Below are 25,912 nucleotides of genomic sequence, written 5' to 3'. Positions count from 1 at the left end.
TAAATGGGACCTCTTCAAAATTGAAGTCTTTTGAAATGCAAAGGAGTTTATCAAGAAAGTGAGAGGAGAGCCTACCCGATAGGAGAAAATATTTGGTAACCATATGTGATGGTTAGGCTATTGTGTCAACTCTGCCAAGTATTTGTGCCCAGTTGTTTAGTCAAGCATGCACTGGGCTAATTGTACAGTTTCTTATAATAGTCTTTTATGATCCTATTTATTTATGTGGGGTTAGTCATAATATTCCCTCTTTCATTTCTGGTTGTATTTCTTTTCGTTTTCTTTTTTTTCTTTGTTAGACTACCTAGGGTTTGTTGATTTTATGATCTTCTCAAAGAACAAGCTTTTTGTTTTGTTGATTTTCTCTATTGTTCATTTTTGTTCTTGATTTCATTCATTTCTCCTCAAATCTAATTATTTCTGTGTGTTTGCTTTGGGATTAGTTTGTGGTTCTTTTTCTAGTTCCTCTCAGTGTTCACTTAGGTTTTATATTTTAGCTCCTTCCCTTATTATATAGGTATTCATGGCTATGAAATTATCCTCTCAGCACTGCCTTCACTGTATCTCCTGAGTTTTGATAAGTTGTATTCTTGCTTTCATTCATTTTGAGTTAGCTACTAATTTCTCTTGCAAGTTCTTCTTTAACCCACTTATTATTGACGAATACGTTGTTTAGCCTCTAACCTGGAGAAAGATCCATGAGCACCTGAGAAAAATGTATAACCTGCTGATTTGGGGTACAATGTTCTATAAATATCTGTCAGGTCCAGCTTGTTTGTCATATGGTTGATGTTCAGTTTCCTTGTTGCTATTCTATCTAGTTGTTCAATTGATTGATGTGAGTTGTGTGTTGAGGCCTCCAACCATTATTGTAGAGATGTTCATTTCTTCTTTCAGTTTTGCCAGAGTTTGCTTCATATTTTGGGCTTCATGTATTTTGGTTACATGCATAGATATTTATGATTTACATTTTCCTGGTGGAATGTCCGTTTTATTAATATATAATGACTTTCTGCATATCTTATCACTTTTTGCTTTTTTTGGGTGGGAATTTGGCCTATAATGCCCATGCCTGTCCTTTAATTTTAGTATTATCTTTTTTTAATTGAAAATGTCTTAAAAATAAATAACTTTACACATATTAATAAGGCATACAATTCATCCAAAGTGTATGATCATTGGTATTTGGTAGAATCACATAGTTGTGTATTCATCACTTCAATCATTATTACAGCATTTCATTATTTCAATAATAATAGTAACAAAAAAACAGACCAAAAAAACAACAAAATTATTTACTTCTCAATCTCTCTGTTTCCCCTGTTCTACACAGGTGCTATTTCTGGCTATTCTTGCACAACTATTTATTTATTAAGCAGTTTTATTGAGATATATTCACATGTCACATAGTCTATCCAAAGTGTATAACCAGTGGATTTTAGTACAATTACAATGTTGCACATTCATTATCACAGAAAATCTTTTTCCAATAAGAAACACTCCACATCCCTTAGCATGCCGTCCCCATCCCTACATAACCACCAGTGTAATTTCATCTTTATAAATTGATTTACATTTACATTTTATAGAAATGAATTCATATGATGTGTTACACAATTTATTTAGTTCGTAGTAGTATAGTCATAATACAGTATTTATCTTTTCGGCCTGCACTTACTTCACTCAACACAATGTCCTCCAGGTTCATCCATATTATCATATGCTTTGTGACTTCATTTCTTCTTACTGATGCATAACATCCCATTGTGTGAATACACAATGTGCAGTTGTCTATCCATTCATTGGTTGATGGGCACCTAGCTTGTTTCTAAATTTTGGCAGTCATGAATAATGCTGCTATGAACATCGGTGCGCAGATGTCTGTTCATGTCACTGCTCTCAGTTCTTCTGGCTAAATACCCAGAAATGATATTGCAGGGTCTTGTGGCAAATCTATATTCAACTTTTTTAGGAACTGCCAAAGAGTCCTCCACAGTGGCTGTACCATTCTATGTTCCCACCAACGATGAGTAAGTGTTCCTATCTTTCCACATCTTCTCTAACACTTGTAGTTCTCTGTCTTTTTAATAGTGGCCACTCTGATAGGTGTAATAGGATATCTCATAGTTTTGATTTGCATTTCCCTACTTGCTAGTCATGCTGAACATTTTTTCATATGTTTTATTGCCATTTGTATTTCTTCTTTGGGCAAATGCATATTTAAGTGTTTTGCCCATTTTTTAATCAGGCCATTTGTCTTTTTAGTGTTGAGTTGTAACATCTCTTTATATATCATGGATATTGAACCTTTACAGACTTGTGATTTCCAAATTTTTTCTTCCATTGAGTTTGCTGCCTTTTCACATTTTGACAAATCCTGTGAGGTGTAAAAGTGTTTCATTTTTAGGAGGTACCTTCTATCTTTTCTTTTGTTGCACATGTTTTGGTTGTGAAGTCCAAATAACCACACCTACCACAAGGTCTTGAAGATGTTTCCCTACATTTCTTCTAGTGGTTTTATGGTCTTAGGTTTTATATTTAGGTCTTTGACCCATTTTGAGTTGATTCTTTTATAGAGAGTGCGATAGGGGTTCACTTTAATTCTTTTAGTTAAATGGATATCCAGTTCTCTCAGCACCATTTGTTGAAGAGACTGTTTTGTCCATTAACATGGACTTCGTACGTTTGTCAAAAACCAATTGGCCATCGCGGTGAGGGTTTATTTCTGGATTTTCAATTCTATTTCATTGAACAATGTGTCTATTTTTATGCCAGTACCATGATGTTTTGACAACTGTATCATTGTAATATGTTTCAAGGCCAGATAGTGAAATTCCTCTCATGTTGCTCTTCTTTTTTAGAATGCTTTTGGCTATCTGGGTGCACTTTCCATTCCAAATGGATTTGGTATTCCACATCTGCTACCCATCTAGAAGATTTTTTTAATAGCCTGTTTCTGCCTGTCCTCTCACTATTTTTCTGGGATAGAAGAAAGTCGTGTGTCTTTCTAGTCTGCCATCTTCCCGGAAGTCTCAATTTTTAGTTTTTAAAGTCTGTTTTACATGGCACCAGTATAGCTACCCCTGCTCTCTTTTGGTTACTGTTTATATGAAATATCTTTTTCCAACCTTTTCTGAAGCTTCAAAGGGGGATCCCCCCAGGGCAGACAAGGGGAAGGAGAAGGTGTACCCTGCTGAGTGAGTGGTCTCAGACTCCGCCTTTGGGGCCTGGCTTTGACTGCTGGAATGACCTGAGACCAGACACTTAGATCTGCTGATTGTGGATGAGGAAAGGGGAAAGAAAACCTGTCTCTCAGTTACTAGGTACCTTTGGTGCACAGACCAAAGTATTGCCTTGTTGGTGGGGAAGTTTAGATGAGGCTGGGTTTGATTGTGTGTGCATGAGACATGCGACATACTGCGTGAAGCAAGTGCAGTGTCCCAACTCACTTTTCCCTTCTCCCATGAGGGAAAGGACCCGAGATGACCAAAGTGGAAAGATTTGACAGGAAGAAACCCGGACAAGACTCAGACTCAGTAATATGGGCCATCAGCAAGGCAGAAAAGAGGAAAGGAGGTATCTGTAGGGTCCCCTGGGGACATACCTCCAGATCATCCAGTAGGGATGATGTTGAAACATTGACACAATAATGATTGGACCAAGGGAAAGGATAAAAAGAAATTGATTAAATATTGCTTTTACATTTGGGCCAAGGGAAGCAATTTACTGCCCTATGTGTTTTGGACAAAATACGGAGCAGATGAGAATTAGCTATGTGCAGACCTTGTAATTTGAAACATGAAAGCTAAAACTCCACACCCAGAAACCAAGTATATAAAAGCTAAAACCTGGGACCCTCTGTTGAGCCTTATTCTTCCCTATGTTTCCCTCCCCTCCCGGGACAGGAACTGGCAAATGTGAAATGTCCAATAGAACCTACCCAAGCCCCCAGGGAGGCAAAGGGCCAATTGGTGCCAACTGCCCCACCCTTTATGGCCCACCACCATTTAAGGAAGGAATTGGAACAATGGAGGAAGGACATACAGGACTTTCTGTTCTCCAAGGCCCCTGAAGAAAAGAGGGTGAGGGAACATATTCCCACTGAGCTTCTATACCCTTTGAGAGAAGTACCAATTGGCCTAGGAGAAATCGGTTATGTAACTGCCCCACTGACAAGTACAGAAGTCAGAAACTTTAGAAAGCAGATGAAGTCATTAATGCCAGATCCAGCGGGGCTAGCTGAGCACAAGTGGATTAATTCCTAGGCCTTAGTTTATTTTTATATAGGTGGTCTGAACATATGTCTATATTGAATATCCTCTTTACAGGAGAAGAAAGGGGAAGGGTGAGGGGGGCAGCTATGAAGGAATGGGAAAGGCAGCACATGCCTGGACTGGGAGTAATGGCAGGAGAGCAAAAGTTCCTTTAACTGGGATAATAATGGTCAGGGTGATGAGCACAAATAAAGGATCTTAGAGACCTCATTATTCATGGGATACCATTGGCCATATCTGAATCCCAAAATTTAAAGAAGGCCTTTGAGGTGAATCAAGACAACGAAGACACTCCCTCTGCTTACCTGCAAAGTTGAGGGACCATGTGAGGATCTATTCAGGAACGGACCCTGGTGACTTTGTGCCCCAGGGAATGCTAAAGGTCTGCTATGTAAAGGGGTCTTGGCCTGATATTCAGAATAAGATCCAGAAAATGAATGGATGGGTGTTGGGAAGGATAAACCACTGGAGGAGTTATGGAGAGAGTCTCAGAAAGTGTGTGGGAGAAGGGAGGGGGAAAAGCAGAAGCAGAAAACCAGAGTCATGATGAGGATGGTCGACCACATGGTCCAGGAAGATTAGAAGCAAGGCAGGGAGGAGGCAGGCAGAGCCAGCTGGGTTAGCTTGGATAAAGGGACTCCGAGAGCGCAGGACTCTGCAGGGTGTTATCACTGTAGCAAACCTGGTCATTTTAAGAGGGAGTGTCCAAATTTACAGAAACAAGGTCAGGTAATACCCTTGATGAAAGAGGGTGAATGCATTCTGGTTTGGCTCAATGTGGCTGGGTCTGGCAGACATTTGGCTCTAAACAAGCAAGAATAGTTCACACCATCCTTTTCACTTTCAGAAATGTAGCAATGTAGGATGACACTTGGACTCAGGAAAAAAATGAGCCCCAGGGAGTTTAGGATGGCCACCTGAGGGCATGGGATACTCCATGTGACTAGTCTGGGAGCAGGGTCCTGGTCCCCCAGAGTCCTCCACACCTAACTGTGACTACTTGGGCCTCTGAGGGGGTGCCCAATGCTGGACACCTGCAGCTTGGCCCAGGAGGCTGCTTTAGCCCTCCTCAGAAGGGCTGTGTTTGTAGCTAAAAGCTCAGAACATCCAGCATTTGTTAAGTGCTTGGTCGCAGGCACTGCCCTCTCCATCCCTGCCACCCCTGCCCAGGGCCACTCACCAAACTCCCAGGCTCAGCTCATTAGAGGCCTGCATACCTCTGACATACAGGTGCACAGGTTCAGGTGCATTCACCGCAGGTCCTGGTTAAGGGGTGAAGTGGGTGGGTAAAGAGGCCCATATCTACATCTTAACCCCGCCCCCAGCTCACCCAGTGACCCTGCACCAGGGTTGGCACTTCCTGGTGGCCTTCGCTTCTTTATCTGTGGACATAGAGCTTCCGAGGAGCCCGGTCAGCGCTGGTCTTGATCTTGTAAAGAAGGGTAGGGTGGACCATTTTGGTGTGTGCGTAGGAGAGAGAATGCGTGGGTGACTGAGGTGAAGGGCGGTGTGCAGACATGGGGGTCGGTGTGCGGAGTGTGGGCGCCAGACAGCGAGGCTGTGTCCGGGTTCGTGGCCCCAGGGTGGGGTCGTGGCAGTGGGGAGGGTGGGTGGGGCACCGCTCAGAGCCCGGGTGAGGGAGCGACCCGGCGCACTGGCGGGGCAGGGTGGGCGCAGGGGGTGGCGGCGGCAGCAAGTGGTCGCAGCCAGTTGTGCGAGTAGGGCTGAGAGTCGGCGGGGACTGGGGTTGAAGGCCCGGGTGCTTGGGACAGGGACGCGGTGGGACTAGCGGCGTGGAGAGGTGCGCCGGGCGTCAGGCCCTGGACCTGGGACTTGGCGCACGGTGAAGGGACTGACCGCCGCGGTGGGAGGCGAGGTGGTCCTATTCCGGGTTTCCACCTTGCTCTCAGATCCCAAATGAGGAGGGTTTCCCACCTCATGCTCCCTAGGAATGTTCCCACCTTGCCCTCAGTGACACTCGGCTCACCCCGCAGGTCTGGCTGCACCAGTTTCGCTGGGGAGAGGAGGCGGGCAGGCAGGACCCCGGTGCTTCCCCAGTGACCCCGTGCACCCCTTGCAGCGAGCCCTGGGCCCTCCCCCAGTTCAGCCCTCTGGCAGGTGCATGTGCTGGCATTCCCAGGTCAAGGACAGGACTGGGCTGTGGGTGGGCAATCCAGAAGGGGTTGAAGACTTCCTGAATCTGCTGGACAGCCCGCCACTCCCCTCTGACCCTGGCAGGTGGCTGGGCCCGCACTCCTCTCTGTTGCCCACCATGGCCTGGCGACTGCCCAGTGCTGCCAGCCTGGCACACTTCTGCAGGAAGCTGAACCGACTGAAGACCCTGGAGGAGTCCACGGAGGTGTCACCCAGTCACGGCCTGTCCATGCTGAACCTGATCCTTCGGGGAGTGGGTGGCACGGTGGGTGCGGGCTTCTACGTGCTCATGGGCACTGAGGCAAGGCAGGTTGCTGGTCCCGCAGTGCTTGTGTCCTACATGGTGGCCGCCGTGGCCTCCCTGCTGATGGCCCTGTGCTATGCAGAGTTTGCAGCCCGCGTGCCCGGTCTGGCCTCTTCCTACCTCTTCACCTACGTGTCCACAGGTGAGCTGTGGGCCTTCCTTGTTGGCTGGAATGTGCTGCTCGTGAACCTCTTCAGTGGTGCCACGGTGGCCCGGGCCTGCAGTGGCTACCTGGACGCCATGTTTGATTACCAAATTCGCTACCTCACTGAGACCCACATAAGCACCTGGCAGGTGCCCTTCCTGGCCCCGTACCCAGACTTCCTGGCCTCTGGCATCATTCTTCTTGCCTCTGCCTTTCTCTCTTTTGGAGCCCGTGTCTCCTCCTGGCTCAACCACACCCTCGCAGTCATCAACCTCTGCGTCATCCTCTTTATTGTCATCATGGGCTTCTCCCTGGCCAGTCTGGAAAACTGGAGCACTGAGGAGGGTGGCTTTGCACCCTTTGGCTTCTCAGGCATCATGGCTGGAGCTGCCATCTGCCTCTATGCTTTCGTGGGCCTCCAACTCATCGCCTTCTCTAGCAAGGAGGTCCAGAACCCGCAGAAGGCCATGCCTATGGTCATCGCCATCTCTGTCATCCTGGTGACCACAGCCTACATCCTGGTCTCCACCGTGCTTACCCTCATGGTTCCATGGCACAGCCTCGACACACAATCAGCGCTCGCAGATGCCTTCTACCAGCGGGGCTACAGCTGGGCTGGCTACATTGTGACACTGGGCTCCTTCTGTGGTAAGGAGGCAGTGACTTGCAGGGTGGGAACTGGGTGGGGTGGTGGGGAGAGAGGCAGCCCCCTGTCCGTGGCTTCCCGGGTTGACCCCTGCTGTGTAACTGTCCCAGGAGGGCTCTGATGATTAGAGAATCCCCCACTCCCACTCACCACCTTCCCAAATTTTCCAGTGGGCCTGTGACTGAGACTGGGTGGGAGGTAACGGAGCACCCCACACTCAGCCAGGCTCACAACCCTTGCTGTCGGGGCCCTCACTCCCACCCCTCTGCCACAGCCATCATCATGGTCCTGCTCAGGATTCTCTTCTTCCTGCCTCGCTTGGTCTATGCCATGGCGGCCGACGGGCTCTTCTTCCAGATGTTTGCCTGCGTGCACCCCAGGACTCAGGTCCCTGTGGTGGGCACCCTGGTGTTTGGGGTCCTCATGGCCCTTCTGGTGCTGGTGCTGGACTTATATGCACTGGTGCAGTTCATCTCCTTTGGGGCGCTGCTCACCTACACCTTCGTGGCCGCCAGCAACATAAGGCTGCACTTCCAGAAGACCTCTCCACCCAGGCCCCTGGGCCCAGCCAGCCCCGAGCCTGAGGCCAATTCCTCAGTGCCCCTCCAGCTGATGAGCGATGAGCATGTCTCAGGTCCCGAGCCCGGGCAGTTGCGGCCAGCCCTGAGGCCCTACCTGGGCTTCCTGGGTGAGTGCAGCCATGGAACTGCCGTGGTTTGGGCGCTCAGCCTCCTGGTGGCCTCTGCCATCACACTCAACTGCGTGCTCATCTTTGGGGACTCGACCCTGCACCTCCCGCTCTGGGGCTACATCCTGCTGGTCCTGCTCAGCGGGGTCATCTTTCTGCTCAGTCTCGCTGTCCTGGCGGCCCACCAGCAGGAGCACCTACAGGATACCTTCCAGGTACCGCCCCAACCCACCCCCCCCACCACCTCGCTCATAGTCCAGCTGGCTCCATGACCAGCTTCTGCCACTGCAGAATAAAGGAGGAGGACTTGGAGGGCTGGGGATGCCACTGCATCCACCACCACCCTTTCTTTCTGCACAGGAAGTGGGCATATGCCTCCCAAATCTCCCAAGGGGTAAAAGGAGGCCCTTGACCAGCAGATCTTCCCCACAGCTCAGACGTTGTCCCCTCAGACACCCCTGGTGCCCCTGACGCCAGCTTTGAGTATCCTCCTCAATATCTGCCTCATGCTGAATCTAAGCTACCTGACCTGGCTGTGCTTTTTCATCTGGCTGCTAATTGGTGAGCTGGGGTAAGGTGGGGCATGGGAGGTTGGATTCTGAGCAGGTGGTGGGAAGAGGGCCAGGTGGGCTGGACCTGCCTCTCAGACCCTCCCACCGCTGCAGGACTCATCGTGTATTTCAGCTATGGCATCCGGCACAGCAAGGAGAACCTGCGGGAGCCACAGGAGTAGCCTAGTAAGCACGCACCATACGGTGTTGCCCAGTGCAGCCTGGAGGAGATGGTGCAGGCCGTTCAGCCACCTGCCCAGGAGCCTGACCGCTCAGAGCTGCCCATCCGTATGTGAGGCCGGCCCATGGCCTGCCAGTGCCCATGCCGCTTCTGTCCTGGGCTGCTTGGGCTGGTGTGGGTCGGGGAGCCTCAGGCCCTCAGACCCTCAGTCGATGGCCCTGAGTTCAGGGTCCTAGGAGATTCAGCCATGGCCAGCACTGGTGCTGTGGACTCTTTACCAAGCACCTTCCAACAGATTGTGACATGCTCTAGTCAAAGGCCAGGCTGCTGGACGGGCAGGAAAGAAGCCCACGGTGCATGGAGATCTAAAATAAAACCTACTTGGCCATCCGAGTGACCTGCTGCCATGGCCACTGTGGCGTTCTTTGTGGCTCTGAGTCCCCATCTACCTTTGGGAACCAATTGATTGCCCCAAGGCACAGCAGAGATGCCAAAAGCTCTGCAAAAGGGGAGGTCAGGGCTGGGCCAGGCCAGTACCCTCTGCCCAGCTCAGAATGGAAACACACACCGTGGGCATGGGCCATGTCTCCAAGGGCCAAGGGGCCCATGATGGAAGCGGGGTCGGCACCCACGCAAAGACTCCCCACATCCCCCAGAAGTGAGAAGAGAGGCTCAGTTTCCAGGGAACCTTTGGCTTCCCAGGACTCCAAGACAGTAGGGTGTGTGCCTGTTAGCTCTGGGACAATGAGGAACTTCTCTGGCAGGCAGCACTGGGCCCCAGGAAATGGCTCCAGACCTGGAATATGGCCAGCAGGCAGGGGGCAGGTTTGCCCCTCTGATGTGCTATGGTAGCATTCCTTCCAGATAGTTCTTCTGCCTGCACCTGCAGGGCCTTGGCCTCCCAAGCCCAGGCGCCCCAGGCTATGGTGGTGGGGGTAGCTGCCCAGACAGGTTCCTAGGCACAGCCTGGGGCAGCAGTGAATTCCAGATGCACTGGGTGCCTGTCCTCATAGCTCCCAGGAAGCCTGGGGGTCAGGGGTCTGGGCTGGGAGTGACCAAGGACTCACATAAAAGGACCCAAAACCCTTCAGTGACCACCAACACAGCCCCTCTACCCTCTCCCCCTCCTGGGTGGACCCCCAGGGAAGGGGCTGATACTCCTAAGCTGATCAGGTGCTACCCCCACCTCCGTTCTATAGACAAGCCCCAAAGCTGGATGAGACCTGCCCCGGGTGGCCTCTTGCTACTTTGCCAGTGCTCAGGCTGCAGGGATCCCAGGGAGGGAGAGTTCAAAGGGTGGCATCCACAACAGCCAGTGGGTGGCGCCTGTGGGAGATAGTGACAGAGGCTGGGAGAACAGCCTGCCAGCAGCAACCAGAGATGTGGGTGCCCCAGGCTCTCCCTGTCTCCCTGGTTTCACATCAGGTCTCTATATGGAAACAGATGTCTCGGCTCCCACATCGCAAAGCACCTACCAAGACTGGAGTAGGGAGAGTGGGGGGTGGAGGGGGGAGGGGGAGGGAAAGAGATTCTTCCTGGGGGTGTGAGGGTGCTGGTCTTTTGTCCCTGAGGTCCCCCACCCTTCCAGACCCCTGACCCGGGAGGAACAGCCCCAGGCCTCAGGCATGGGCTGGTGGTGGGACCAGAGCCCCAATCCCTGGAGTCACCACCTGGCTGGGGGTGGAAGCAGTTCTGGGCCTGTCTAAGGCCTCTGGGCAGCCTGCTGTGGGGTTGTGAAAATCAGCTGGGTCCACACAGGGTTAGCTGAAACCTTCAGGGCCTTTAGCTGCAGGTAAGGACAGCGGATCAGGGCTCTGTCCTCTGTCCTCCCAGAGAGCACAGCAGCCTGGCACAGCAGCCTCAGCACCCGGCTGGCCTACAGCTCACCTCCTCATACTTGTTCCTCCAGGAGAAATGGGCTTCTCCATCCACACACAGCAGCAGCTGGTCACAGAGGAAGGTGACCTTGGGAGAGGCAGGGCAGACCCACATCTATCTCCCCAACCTAACCTGCACCCCAAGATTCCACCCACAAGCACAGGATGCTTACGCACAGAGGCACCACAACCACAGCCATGGGGAGCAGGTGGTGGCCACTCACCATGCCCAGCCAAGCTGCTCCGGTGCCCAGAGTGATGGTCATGGGAATGAACCTGAACCTCCCTGCCTGAGAGCGAGAGAAACCCGGGCTGAGCCAGTCTCAGGTCATACCTGTGGCCCCACGCCTCCAGCCCTGTCTCCCCCACTGGGCCCCTCTGGCCCCTACCCGCCCAGTGACCAGGATGTTGAAGCAGCCTGGGGACAGCAGGAGCCCCGAGGAGGGGCCAAGGAAAGCTTTAGAAGAAATGACCTCTGAGCTGACACTGAAGATTGTGAGGTTCGGCAAGTGATAGAGCTGAGGTGGGATGAGGGAGGAGTATATCTAAAGGCTGAATGAAAAGCGGGAGAGAGAACTGGGAGCCACAGAAGGGTGGTGAGCAAGAGTGTGCAGAGTGGGGTATGACCCCTGCCTCATTGTTTGTGCTCACTGTCTGTTCTCTGTGTCTGTTTGTTGTGTACTCATCTTTTTTTAGGAGGCACCAGAAACCAAACCCTGGATCGTGCATGTGGGACGGAGGCACTTGGGACACCTCTGATCCCACTTATTGTGTCTCTCAATGTGTTTCCTCATTGTGCCTCTTCATTGAATCGTCTTGTGAGAGCTCACCATGCCAGTCTATTGCGTCAACACGCTGTCTTTTGTAGGAACCACCAGTAACTGAACCTGGGACCTCCTATGGGCAGGCACCCAACTGCCTGAGTCACACCTGCTTCCCTGTTGGGAGAATTTTGAAGAATTAATCTCTTTAAGTATGATTGGTTTGTTAACTTCTTGTATTTCTTGTGGTGTCATTGTAGGTAGTTCATATATTTCCAGGAATTTGTCCATTTCATCTAAGTTGCCTAGTTCATTAGCATATAGTTTCTCGTAATATCCTCTTACAATCTTTTTGTTTCTGTGGGGTCAGTTGTAACTTCCCCTCTTTCATTTCTGATTTTATTTATTTACATCTTCTCTCTCTTTTTTTCTCTGTTGGTCTACCTAGGGGTTTGTCTAATTTATTAATCTCAAAAAACCAGGTTTTGGTTTGGTTGATTTTCTCCATTTCTTCTTCTCAGAACCATTTATTTCTGCTCTAATCTTTATTCCTTTTTTCCTTCTGCTTGCATTGGGAATGGTTTGGTCTTCTTTTCTAGTTTCTCATTGTTTGGTTAGACCTTTGATTTCAACGTTTTCTTTTTCTTTTTAAATATAGGTCTATAGTGTTATAAATTACCCTCTCAGAATTGCCTGTACTGTATCCCATACGTTTTGGTAAGTTCTGTTCTTGTTTTCATTCATCTTAATATATTTTTCATAATTTCACTTATAACTTCTTCTCTGATCCACTGATTATTTAGGTGTGTCTTTTGTTCAGGCCCAAACATTTGCAAATTTATCTCTTTTCTGTCACTTATTTGAGTTTCATCCATTCTAACACGTGAAGATGCTTTATACAATTTCAGTCTTTTTGTATTTATTGAGAAATGCTTTGTGCTAAAATGTGGTCTATTCTGGAGAAAGACCCATGAGCTCTTGAAAGAATGTATAATCCACTGAGTTTGGGTGCATTTTTGTGTATGTGTCTATTGGGTCTAGCTTGTTTATCATATTGTTCAAGTTTTCTGTTTCCTTGTTGATCTTCTGTCTAGGTGTTCTAATGATGTAAGTGGGGTGCTGAAGTCAACAATGATTATTATAGGGATGTCTGTTTCTCCTTTCAGTTTTGCCAGACCTTGCCAGGTGTATTTTGGAACATCCCTGTTTGGTACATATATACTTAGGGCTCTTATTTCTTCATGGTGGATTGTCCCTTTTATTAATATGTAATGGTCATGGATATCTCTGATATGTTGAGGCATTAAGAAACAGAGGACCCTCTGGGGAATGGGTGGCAAATAAAAACATCTGCATCCTAAAAAAAAAATTCTGGATCTCGTCTGGGGCTTTGATATATTCCTTTGCTTGGGGCATTTCTTCAATTTTCATAGTATGCCTTGTAATTTTTTGCTGATATCTAGGCATCTGATTAGGAAGGTGAGTTCACTCAAAAGCTCAATTAATCTCTTTCATGGGGATTTGGTGGTGAGAGGCTGTGTGTTACTGCTGTTCTTTGATTCTTGATACAACCTGTACTGGGTCTTTAGGATTGTCAGTTAGTTGCTCAAATCTGGGCACTAGAGTCAGTATTGAGTAGCAGATCTGCTTGCAAGGGCCGTGGGGAGGGAAGTTGCAAAGGCCAGAAAACCCTCACTTATGTATTTACTCAATCTTCTTACATGAATTTCCTTTGTTTGCCAGAAGATGGCGCTGATTGACAGCCCTCTCAGCTCGGACTGGTTGTGTTTTGGATGCAACAAGAACTGGATCAATGAGGTAGAGATCCTACCTGGAGACTTAGCCTCATAATTCAAACTTTCTCAGAGGTAGTTCTGCAACCTTTGCTGGCAGTCCCCTCTCTTCCCAAGTGGGAAATAATTCCTCTCCTCTCTGCATCCTCAACAACCAGACGCAGTCAGGAGAGAGGAAGACTGAGAGGGTTGGATCTCTCTAGCCGCTCTCAACTCCCAATGCAAATAATGGTGTGGTCCCAGCCAGCCTGGAAGAACTCCTGGGATAAAGCAGACCAAATCTGTGGAAACTGTAGCATTGATCTGGAGAAAGTGGCCACGGTAGTTGCTGAGGGCAGGGAGAGGGAAGAAGAGATGAGATGTGGGGGCATTTTTGGGACTTGGAGTTGTCCTAAATGATATTACAGGGACAGATGCAGGACATTCTATATCCTGCCCTAACCCACTGAAAGGACTGGGGGAGAGTGTAAACTACAATGTAAGCTATAATCCATGCTGTGCAGCAGTGCTCCAAAATGTATTCACCAAATGCAATGAATGTGCCACAATGATGAGGGAGATTGATGACATGGGGGATTGGGGGGTAGGGGTGGGATATGTGGGAACCTCTTATATTTTTTAATGTAGCATTTTTTGTGATCTATGTATCTCTCAAAAAAAGGATTTAATTAAAAAAGAAAGAAAGAAAAAGAAAAAACAAAAACTGAGTCAGGGAAGTCAACATGGGTCTGTGGTTGAGCACTTGCTTTCCACACACAAGGTTCCAGGTTCAATCTCCAGCCCCATACCTTAAAAAAAAAAGCTGAGCTAGTCTTACACTGTGTCCCTCTCCCTCTCCTTTCCTAGAGAGGTGGATATCTGGGTCCCACTTTGCTGTAGCAACCGGCCCCGAGGCCTGAGAATTCAAAGATGTCTATAGGGTGGTGGAACATGCCACCAGGTGCAGCTGCAGCTTTTAAGTCAGTTTTGCTATCATGATTCTTTTCCTTTGCCTCTTTCTCTTCAGGGTGTTATCCAGCCTCCCCGTGGTGTCCTAAACCCTACAGCATTTTTTCCCAGGCCTTTTCCAACTGTCCTCTAGCTATTTTTCGGGGACAGAAGAGAGTCCAGTATCTTTCTGGTCTGCCATCTTCCTGGAAGTTGGTTTCACACTTGTTTCTGAAGGGATCAGCTGAGTAGAATCTTCAGCTGGCACTTCTATTTCTGTTCCTTTATTGTCTTCTGAAGAATGATACATTTGAGATTGATCAGGATCTTCTGATTCTTCCCTTCCTGTCACAGTTTCCATTTCTAGGGAAATTCGAGAGTCTTCCATGGATTCAGCTTTCACTTGGATGAGGCCACAACTTCCACACAAAGACAGGACTGACCTTTCAGCATCTGCTACCATCACCCAACCACCTAGTTTCTTCTTTGGCTCCAGGAAATGTTTCTCAATGATAAATGAAATCCCTGCTTTGTTCTCCAAAATGCATTTTCTGTTTTTATGCTAGTACCACACTGTTCTGAACACTGTAGGTTTCTTTCAAGGCCAGGCAGTGAAATTCCTCCACATCACTCTTTTTTTTTTTTTTAGAATGCTTTTGGCTATTAGAGTGCAGTCTTCCTTCCCAATGAATTTGGCAATTGCCTTTTCTATTTCTGTAAAGTAGGCTGTTGGACTTTTGATTGGTATTGCATTGACTCTATAAAATCAGTTTGGGTAGGATTGCTATCTGCACAATATTTAGCCTTCCAATCCATGAGCATGGAATGTCTTTCCATGCCTTTAGGTCTTCTTTGATTGCTTTCAGCATTGTTTTGTAGTTTTCTAAATACAGATCATATACATCTTTGGTGAAACTGATTCCTAGGTATTTGAGTCTTTTTATTTTTATTGTTAATGGATTTGTTTCCCTGAATTCTTCCTCCAATTGTTTAATACTAGTGTATAAAACATTATTAATTTTTGTGTGTTGATATCATATCCTGCCACTTGGCTGAACTCATCTATTAGAGGGAAAGCTTTTAAACTTTCCCCATTGAGTAGGATGTTGGCTGTGCGTTTTTTCAAATATGCCTTATATCATATTGAGGAATTTTTTTCTATTTCTACCTTTCAGAGTGTTTTCATCCAGAAAGGATGCTGGATTTTGTAGAATGCCTTTTCTGCATCAATTGCAATCATGTGGTTTTCCCCTTCTGTTAATGGCATTGCATTGATTTTTTTTTTTTTTTTTATGTTGAGCCATCCTTGGGTACCAGGAATAAATCACACTTGGTCATGATATGTAAGTCTTTTGGTGTCCTGTTGGATTCAATTTGCAAGTATCTTTTTGAGAATTTTTCATCCACGTTCATTAGAGTGATTGGTGTGTAATTTTCTGATAGGGTCTTTATCTGGCTTTGGTGTCAGAGTGACCATGGCTTCATAAAATGCTTTGGGTAATTTTCCATCAGTTTCCGTTTTTTGGAAGTGTCTAAACATGATGGATGTTAATTCTTCTCAGAACACTTGGTAGAATCCACTTGTGAAGTTTTCTCGTCCTAAACTTATCTTTGTTGAGAGATTTTTGATGACAGATAAAATCTTCTTCAATGGAATTGGTTTGTTACGTTCTTGTATTTCTTGTAACATCAGTGTTGTTACAAGTTGTGCATTTCTAGGAATTTGTCCACTTCACCTACTTTCTCTACTTTGTTGGCATCCAGTTTCTCATAATATTCTCATATTCTTTTTATTTCTGTGGGGCCATAACTTCCCCCCCTCCTTTCCTTTCTGATTGTATTTATTTGCACTTTCTCTCTTTTTTTCTTGGATAGTACCTAGGGATTTGTCAATTTTATTGATCTTCTCAAAGAATCAGCTTTTGGTTTTGTTGATTTTCTCAATTTTTTTGTTTGTTGTTCTCAGTTTCATTTATTTCTGCTCTAATCTTTATTATATCATTCATTCTGCTTTCTTTGGGATTGGTTTGCTTTTCCTTTTCTAGTTTCTCTAGATGTTCCATTACATTTTTGAGTTTAGCTTTCTTCCTCTTTAAACGAATCTTTGGGGCTATAAATTTCCATCTCAAGACTGCCTTCACTGTATCCCTTAAGTTTTGATAAGTTGTGTTCTCATTTTCATTTGTTTCAATATATTTACCAATTTTACTTGCAATTTCTTCTTTGACACACTGATTATTTAGAAGTGAGTTGTTCAGCCCCCACACGTTTGCTACTTTACTTTATTACTGTTATTGATTTCCAGTTTTATTCCATTATGATCTGAAAAGGTACCTTGTAAAATTTCAATCTTTTTATATTTATTGAGAGCTACACTGTGACCCAACATGTGTTCTATCCTGGAGAAAGATGGGCACTTGAGAAGGATGTATAACCCACTGAGTGTGTGTACAACATTCTGTATGTGTTTGTTAAGTCTAACTCATTGATCATATTATTCAAGCTCTCTGTTTCCTTGCTGATTTTCAGTCTAGTTGTTCTAATTCTATCTAATTGTTTTGAAATCTCCAACCATTATTGTAGAGATCTATTTCTCCCTTCAGTTTTGTCAAAGTTTGTCTCATGTATTTTGAGGGATGATGGTTAGGTTCATAGATATTTATGACTGTTATATCTTCATGGTGGATTGTCCCTTTTATTAATATATAATGACCTTCTTTATCTCATAACTTTTTTGCATTTAAAGTCTGTTTTGTCCAATATTAGTATAGCTACTCTTGTTCATTTTTGGTTACTATTTTCATGGGGAATCTTTTTCCAACCTTTCACTTTCAGCTGTTTTTTTTTTTATCCCTGGGTCTAAGATGAGTCTCCTGTAAGCAGCATATGGATAGCTTGTGGTTTTTTTTAATCCATTCTGTCAGCCTATATCATTTCATTGGGGAGTTTAATCCATTCACATTCAAAGGTATTGCTGTAAATACAGTATTTACTTCCTCCATTTTCTTCTTTGGCTTTCATGTCATATCGTAGCTTTGCCTGTCTTTTTACTCTTTCGGTTATTCTTTCCGCTACCCTTTCATCTATACTCTTTTCCAGGCCTCTCTCTCCTTTGTTTTTCTTTCAGGTTCTAAGGCTTCCTTTAGTATTTTCTGCAAAGGTGGGCTGTTTTTTATGAACTCTCTTAGTATATGTTTGTTTGTGACTATTTTATACTCACCTTGATATTTGATGGACAATTTTTCTGGATAGAGAATTCTTGGCTGGCAGTTTTTCTCTTCCAGTATCCTAATTATAACATACCACTCTCTTCTCATCTCCTCTGTTTCTGATGAGAAATCCATGCTAAGTCACACTGGACATCCTTTCTATGTGATGGTTTGCTTCTCCCTTGCTGCTCTTCAGAATTTTCTCTTTATCTTTGACATTGGACATTCTGGGTAGTGTGTATCTTGGAATAGGTGTATTCAGATTTATTCTGATTGGGGTATGGTGTGCTTCTTGGACATATAAGTTCATTTCTTTTGTGAGAGTGGGAAAATTTTAAGTCATTTTTTCCACAAATACTCTTTCTACCCCTTTTCTCTTCTCTTCTTCTTCTGGAACTTACATGACATATATGTTATTGCATTTCATGTTGTTCTTCAATTCCCTGAGCCCCTGCTCAATTTTTCCATTTGTTCTCTCTTCAGTTTCAATTGTTCTGTCTCCAGTATCACTTATTCTTCCTTCTATCACATCAAGTCTGCTGTTACATGCCTCAACGGGTTTTTTTAAATCTCACCTATTGTGTCTTTCATTCCCATGAGTTCCATGTCTTCTCTATTCAAGATTTCAAACTTTTTCTTTCACTCACTCAATGTCTTCTTGATGTCATTTATCTCTTTAGCTATGTTGTCTTTCAATTCATTAATTTGGTTTTGCAAATTTCCATGCTGTTGTTAATTAGTTCACTCAAATCATGCATCTTTTTTGGTGCTTTGAATGTATTCCTTTTCTTAGACCGTGTCTTCCATTTTCTTAGTATGGCTCATCATTTTTTTACTGATGTCTAGGCTCTGATTAGGATGGTAGTTTAGTCAGATGCTCAATTTCTTTCTCATTTGTAGGGGTTTAGTGGTGGGAGGTCATGTGTTACTGCTGCTCTTTGATTCTTGGTTGAACCTGGATCATTAGGAATGTCCCTGTTAGCTGCTCAAAACTGGGCTCTTGACCCAGGAATGGGTTGCAGACCTGCTTCCTAGACCTTTTACATCCACTTCCTTGGTTTTCCAGGAGGTGGCATACTTTAGCGGCCCTCTCAATTCAGGGCCTGCTGGGACTGTGTCAGCTGCAACACTGACAGGATTGTCCTGTTAGAGGTTCCTGCCTGGAGGCTAAGAGACTTGAAAGTCACACCTTCTCAGAGACAGTCCTCCAGCCTTCACTGGCAGCTCCCTCCCTTTTCCTAAGTAGGAAATAATTCCACTCCCCTCTGCATCCTTACAATCAGTCCTGGTTGGTAGAGAAGGAGATTGGGAGAGTCCTATCTCTTTAGTCCATTCCAGCTCCCAAGGCAAACAATGGTGTGGTCCACCCAGCCTGGAAAGGCTCATGGGACAAAGCAGACCAAGTGTGTTGTCAGAAGCTGAGTCTGCCTTAGGCTGTGTCCCTCTGCCTCCCCTTTCCTGTGGAGGTGCATCCTCAACAATCAGTCCTGGCTAGAAGAGAGATTTCCAGGGTAGAATCTCTCCAGTCCTGTGCTGTCTCCCAGGGCAGACAATGGTACAGTCCAATCTAGCCTGGAAGGACCGGTGGGACACAACAGACCCAGTCCATAGATCAGAAACTGAGTCAGCCTTAGGATGTGTCCCTCAGTCTTCCCTTTTCTGGGGCAATGGATCCCTGGAGCCCCCTTTGTAGCTGGCTCAGAGGCCTAGGATTTCTAGAGTGTCTGTAGTGTGGGGGAGGGTGCTAGCAGCTGCTGGTTTCAACTCAGTTTTGCCATCATTGCAATTGCCCTCCTTTGTCCCTCACTCTCCCGGGCAGTGTCCAACCCTTGCCTGGTATCCTAAACCCTAGATCTTTTTCCAACCTGTTTTAGCCTGCCTTCTAGCTATTTTAATGGCAAAGTAGAGAGTTCTGTGTTTCTAATCTGCAATCCTCCTTGAGGTCCCACTATTTCTTCAAATATTGTCTGTATCCCCTTTCTCTTTCTTCTAGTAGGGTCCCCACAATGAGTATATTTGGTCCCTTGATGGTGTTCAAGAAGACTCTTGGTCTCCGTTCACTTCTCTTCATTCTTTTATCTTTCTGCATCTCAAATTTAATCATTTACATTTATCTTCAAGGTCACTGATTTTCTTTTGACAGCTCCAATCTGCTATTGAACCCCTGTAGGAAATTCTTTGTCACTGATCTTCACCTCCTCTTGACAATCCTCTTGACAATTTCTCTTTATTGGAATTCTCTATGTTCATCTATTTTTCCTGATTTTCTTTAGCTCTTGGAGTATATTAGGACTATTTTCAAAAGGCTTTGACTGGTATTTCCAAGAGCTGGTTTCCTCATCGGTGATTTCTAATTTTTCTTATCCTGGTCCTTTGCACAAGCTATCACTTCCTGTCCGTTTTGCAATCTTTTTGTCACAGTGTGGGCAATTTTATATTTTAAGGTGCTAACTCTGGAATTTAGAGACTGAAACATCTATTCCTTATATTTGTGTTCAGGTAATGTGATGACAGAGAATTCCTTGATCACCAGGAGTTAACAAAAACAACAACAACAACAAAAACCTTTTCCAGTCTTTGCAGATTGGCATGTGTAAGTGCTGGTCTTCAGAACTGGCTGTTCTGATTATAAAGAATAGCCCAAAGCAAAAGTGTAGGGCCCTCCCCAGTCTTTTCTGCAGCATCTCTTGTCCTGGGAATACACATGTAACCCTAGGAATTTTCCCACTTACATGGAGATGAATAGCCTTATTCTGCCAGGAAACAAGCATTTCCTCATGGTCCAGGTGCGACACAGTATGTCCCATGGCCTGTAGTCCTTTGCACCAGGCGACTGCAAACCTACCCTTCTCCTGTAGTGTACTATAGGAGAGCTCTGTGCACGGCAATATCTGGGATGGTAAGCCTGCAATAAGTGTCTAAGTTCACCCTTCAGGCTATTTCCAGGCACAGTGGAATGGACACGCATGCACCCTAGTATATGCACAAAGGTCATGCTGTTGCCTTCAGAACTGGAACCAGAGACCTGATTGGGAACATGGGCTGGTTCCTTGCTGAGCTGGTAAGGGGATGAGGGAAGGGCCAGCAAAGATGCCATGAAACACTACCATTTTTACCTTTTTATCGGTTTGGTGCTCATTGTAAGCATTCAGAATTTTCCAGGACTTTGAAAAAGATGTTTCTTCCAGTTCTTGCGTGTTGATTAAAGCTTCAGTAGAGGTACAGAGCCCTGCCTAGAGTGTCTCTTCTACCATCCACCTTGTGGGGACAAGTCAAAGAGGGGGCAGAGGAAGGGGTTTAGACATGGGGGGTAGGGTGCACAGAGAGGCAACCAGCACCTAGCACCTGTAGGGAAGAGGCTCTACAAAGGGGATCATAGACCCAAGAGAGAGCTCTTAGAGAAGGCCAAGTGTACACCAAAGGGCCCAGTAAAGGGTAGTCTCAACTGAGACAGTGTGACAGAGAGGGAGAAGTGAGATCCCCTATTGTGTGAGTCACAGTCCTTTTGGCAGTGAGGGGGAACAGGGGTACAATATTCTGTCACTGTAGCTACTGAGGCTACTCCCCTATGGCTTTGTGGGCTGTATGCTACCCAATTCTGGTAGCACATGTGTGTAGACCTAGAACTGAAAGACTCTCTAGAGATGTCCTGCAGGGAGGGAGTACTGGGTTCCCATTATGGGGAGCTCTGCCACATTCCCCAGTGGAACAGCAACAATCCCCAAAGTGCAAGGGCAGTGACCAGTGAAGAAGGATGTCCCAATGATGGACCTTTGATACTGATGACTATGCTTATGAGCCTGTTGTGCTTGAAATTTCAGCTTGACCTAGTGTTGCAGGGTGCCTAAGAGTTACCTCCTGAGAGCCTACAAGTTGCTTAAATACGTCCACTCTCTGAGCCAAACTCAGCATATATATGCAATACCTTCCCCCCAGCATGGGACATGACTCTCAAGGATGAGCATCCCTGGTGCTGAGGGATTACTACTGTAGCAGTTTGATATCGTTATGAATTCCAGAAATAGATATTGGATTATGTTTGTAATCTGATCTGTACCTGGGCATAATTGAGTTACGATTTGAGCGTTGAGTCACCACCTCTTGATGGGTAGGGACTCACAGATAAAAGGCATGGCAAAGAACAGAGTTGAGGGATTCTGATGTTGAAGTTTTGATGTTGGAGTCTGATGCTGAAAACCTAAGCTGGAACTAAGCTTGCAGAGGAAAGATAAGTTAACCCCAGGAAAAAAGGAATCTTGAACCCAGAAAGAAGCAAGACCCTCTAAGGGAGGAATCCAGAAAGCCTGAACCCTCACAGCCATCGGCAGCCATCTTGCTCCCACAAGTGAAAGTAGACTTTTGTGAGAGAAGTAACTTATGCTTTATGGTCTGGTATCTGTAGGCTCCTACCCCAAATAAATACCCTTTATGAAAACCATTTACTGGTGTTTTGCATCAGCATTCCTTTGGCTGACTAATACAACTACCAAGCACCGGCAGGTGATGCAAATGGAAAAAGACCTTGTCTTGCAGGGGAATCCCATCCACCAGTCATGTGGATTCAAAGCCCCCTCTCAACTGAGAGGTCGAGTAGGCATTGCTATCACAGAGTCCTCAGGATGGGGGAATAAAATATGGACTACAGTGTACTTACTGGCATTCTACTATAGAATTATTGTGACTCCACCAGTGAAAGAAATGATATCATTGATGTGGAGAAGTGGCCACTGAATTTGCTGGAGGCAGGGAGAGAAAAAGGAGGTTTGATATGGGGACATTTTTGGGACATGGAGTTGTCCTGAATGATATTGTATGGACAGATACAGGACATATATATCCTGCCATAACCTACTAAATAGACTGAGAGTGTAAACTACAATGTAAACTATAATCCATACTGTGTAGCAGTGCTCCAAATTGTATTCATCAAATGCAATGAATGTACCACACTAATGAAAGAAGTTGTTGATGTGGGAAAAGTGGGGGATGTGAAGAGTGAGGCTTATGGGAAACTTGTTTTTTTTTTAAAGTAACAATTGCTGTTATCTATGTGTCTTTTAAAAATAAATTAAATATATATATTAAAATAAAACCTGCTCCTGAGGGCCCTAGGAACATCTGGAGAGCATAGGCAGACCACAGGGCCTCACGAAACCAGCACATCCACAGCAGGTTCTATCTGGAGATATATGATATGATATGATATATTTCCCCTAATATAACATAGTTATCCTCATTTATAAATCCTGTAACTATGATTCTTCTCTTTTTATGAACCTATAATTTTCATTTTAATTGTTTAGAATATTTCTCAGAGACTTAAAGACTTTCGTACTGTTCCTTTGCTGGTGGAGTCTGAAACCCAGCAGATACATGGCCAACTCCTACACTCCAGTTCTTCAGACCTGCAATAGACAATGAACACAATGATGATGGACCAGCCCCAGCCCAAAAAGAAGGAGTATCTTCAACTGCAAACAGCTCCTCTGCCCCATAACATCTCCATCTCTTCTCAGACTGAAGTAGTCAGAATGGACATAAAAAGATTGAGGAATGAACAAAAATAAGGGAAGAGTGTAACTGATGACTAAAGCAGATTTATTGTTACTGTAATTAGTATCTTGTTAACTAACATGTAACTCTGATATAAAAAATAAATACATACGGGAGCACATATAGCTCAGTAGTTGAGCGTGTACAAGGTCCTTTGTACAAGATCCCATGTACAAGGTACTATGTATAAAGTCCAGGATTCAATCCCCAGTCCCACCAAGCAAACAAAAATAAATAAAAATAAAACCAAATAAAATAAAAAAATAATCAATTGGGAAGCAGATTTGGCTCAACGGATAGGGTATCCACCTACCACATGGGACGTTCAAGGTTCAAACCCAGGGCATCCTGACCCACGCGCAAGGAGTGCACCTTATATGGAGAGCCACCCAGCATGAAAGAGGCACAGCTGCCCAGGAGTGGAGCTGCACTCATGGACAGCTGACACAGCAAGATGTAGCAACTAAAAGAGACACAGATTCCCAATGTTGCTAACAAGAATACAAGCAAAGAAGAACACACAGCGAATGGACACAGAGAGCAGACAACTGGGGGGGGGGGGGAGGGAAGGGGAGAGAAATAAAAAATAAATTTTTAAAATAATAATAATAATAAATTACCACACAAGACAGAGAATAAAAATAAAATATAAAGACAGGTTAAGTGACCTGCAAAACATTTTGTTTTGATTATTTAAGAAATAGAGTAATTTAAAAACAGAATGCAAGATGACAGCCATTCAAGAACCATCTGAAATTGCAGGCTCTGCCTTGTTGGTGTCTCCAGCTTCTCCCCTAACCAGCACAGGGATTTAACAACAGAAAATATAGCTGAGGCTCCCTTGTAGACTTTTATAGAATTAGAGTCATTTGTACTCTGCTGTCATGTCAAGAATAGTGGCAGATTCTACTGGCAAATGTGAGCTTCTTTAAAGATGAGATTCTTTGGACAATGAAAATTTAAGTTAGTAGCAACTTAATTCTTTGTAAATAATTCACCAGATATTACTGCTAAGGAGAAGGAGGAAGAAAAGGCCTTCTGGAAATCTTCCTTATTTCTTGTAAGATTTCTGGCACCGTGGGTTAAAGGAAGTGGAATATGAGTTTGGGGAAGTTAAATGGAATAGGCTTCTGTGTTTTTCTCTACTTAACTTCTTAAAAAATAGTCTAGGGAAGAGGATGTGGCTCAAGCAATTGAGCCCCCGTCTACCATATGGGAGGCCCCACATTTGATTCCAGCGGCCTCCTGGTGAAGGCAAACTGGCCCATGCCACAGAAAGCTGATGGCCCATGCCACAGAGAGCTGGCACAGCAAGATGATGAAATAAAGGGGAACAAGTAGACACAGGAGAACGTGCAGCAAACAGACACAGAGAGCAAATGGCAAGTGCAAATGGCAAGGGGGGAATAAATCATTAAAAAAAAGTCTACAATTTACAGGGAAAAAAAAGCAAAGTGTGTCACCATGAGGAAATTATCAGTCACTTCTCAGGTGACAAATCTACCTACTCAGGGTCTAGAAATTCCAGTGCAATGTTGACAGGATTCAGAAATCCAGGGCTCCAGAGCTGGAAACCACAGGAAGGGCTCCATGAGGAGCCCCCCCCCCCATGTGATGATTCACACAAATCCATACAGTCAGCCCAAGAGTTAGGATGCTAACCAAGAGAGAAATAAAGATTTGCCATTTTCTTCACAAGAAGATTGAGATGGTTTTTCTTTGAATCAAAAACTGTACAGGATGTTGTAGCAGTTTGATATTACTTTTATACTACAGAAATAGATATGGATTGTGTTTGTAAACTGGTCTGCTCCTCTGGGAATATTAGATTGTATTAGATTCACAGGTTTCACTTTTTACTTTATTAAATTGAGATTAGGGCTTTTTTAAAATGTCATTAGGGTGACTCGGTTTGATTTCCCACCCCCACCCTCTTTGTGGGCTACACAAACAGATGCTCAATCAAAGACAGGGAAGTAGATACACAGAGAAGGAGAACACAGAGAGTTTTGTTTTGGATGCTGGAGCCCTGGGGAGAGAGTCAAATAGTTCATCTGATAGTTTGCCACTGAAGAGACCAGAGCTCTGAACAGCTGTGAAATCCCAGAGAGAAACAAGGCCTGGGAAGTGAGATGACTTCATGCTGGCCTGTCTGAGATCAGAAGAACCTGGGACCAGGGAGTCTAGTGAGGAAGAGGAAGGCTGAACCCTAGCAGAGACCAGAGCCATCTTGCTCCAACACATGGCAACAGACTATGGTGAGGGAAATAACTTACTCTTTATGGCCCATGAGTGTATGATTTTACCACAAATAAATACCCTTTATAAAAGCCAACATGGGAAGTGGCTGTGGCTCAGGCAACTTGCTCCCACCTACCACATGGGAGGTCACTGGTTCAGATTCCGGTGCCTCCTAAAGAAGATAGTGAGCTGACTCAACGGGCAGGCAAGGGAAGCTGACACAGCAAAAGATACAAGAAAAAACATAATGAGAGACCCAACAAAGTAGGGAGCAGAACTTTCCAGTGCTTCCTAAAAGATGACAGCGAGCTGACGTGATGGACAGGTGTGGTGAGCTGATGCAACAAGATGACTCAGCAAGACACGCCAGGAGGATAAACATGAGAGACACAACATGAGCAAGAAGTAGAGGTGGCTCAAATGAATAGGCACCTCCCTTCCACATCAGAGGTCCCAGGTTCGGCTCCTGGTAGCTCCTAAAGAAACAAGGAAGGGAAAAAAACACAGCTAGTGAAAAACAACAAGGGGGTAGAGAGAAAGAAATAAATGTTAGGGGGAAAAAAAAAAAAAGAAAGCCAAATAAAAGAAACTATGCAATAAGTAATACA

At 45.4% G+C, this 25,912-nt stretch overlaps 1 protein-coding gene across 1 annotated transcript; it reads left to right on the top strand.

The window, feature by feature from the left end:
- The first annotated feature begins 6,393 nt into the window (after window positions 1-6,393).
- LOC101440906 (cationic amino acid transporter 4-like) lies at window positions 6,394-8,944 on the top strand. Its single transcript, XM_071209674.1, has 4 exons — window positions 6,394-7,525; window positions 7,798-8,426; window positions 8,664-8,772; window positions 8,877-8,944. Exons 1-4 carry the CDS (start codon window positions 6,397-6,399, stop codon window positions 8,942-8,944), a joined length of 1,935 nt encoding a protein of 644 aa, XP_071065775.1. The 5' UTR covers window positions 6,394-6,396.
- The last annotated feature ends 16,968 nt before the right edge of the window (window positions 8,945-25,912 follow it).

This window comes from Dasypus novemcinctus, chromosome 19 (assembly GCF_030445035.2).
Source record: "Dasypus novemcinctus isolate mDasNov1 chromosome 19, mDasNov1.1.hap2, whole genome shotgun sequence".
Taxonomy (NCBI): Eukaryota; Metazoa; Chordata; class Mammalia; order Cingulata; family Dasypodidae; genus Dasypus; species Dasypus novemcinctus.
Note: the sequence above shows the minus strand (reverse complement) of the source record. Positions and strands in the feature narration are given on the sequence as shown.

Excerpts from the sequence above, each read along its gene's own strand:
- LOC101440906 (XM_071209674.1), top strand. The coding sequence starts at position 6,397 with ATGTGCTGGCATTCCCAGGTCAAGGACAGGACTGGGCTGTGGGTGGGC. Across the intron at positions 7,526-7,797 it reads GACACTGGGCTCCTTCTGTG|CCATCATCATGGTCCTGCTC; the intron begins GTAAGGAGGCAG and ends CCTCTGCCACAG. Across the intron at positions 8,773-8,876 it reads TTTCATCTGGCTGCTAATTG|GACTCATCGTGTATTTCAGC; the intron begins GTGAGCTGGGGT and ends CCACCGCTGCAG.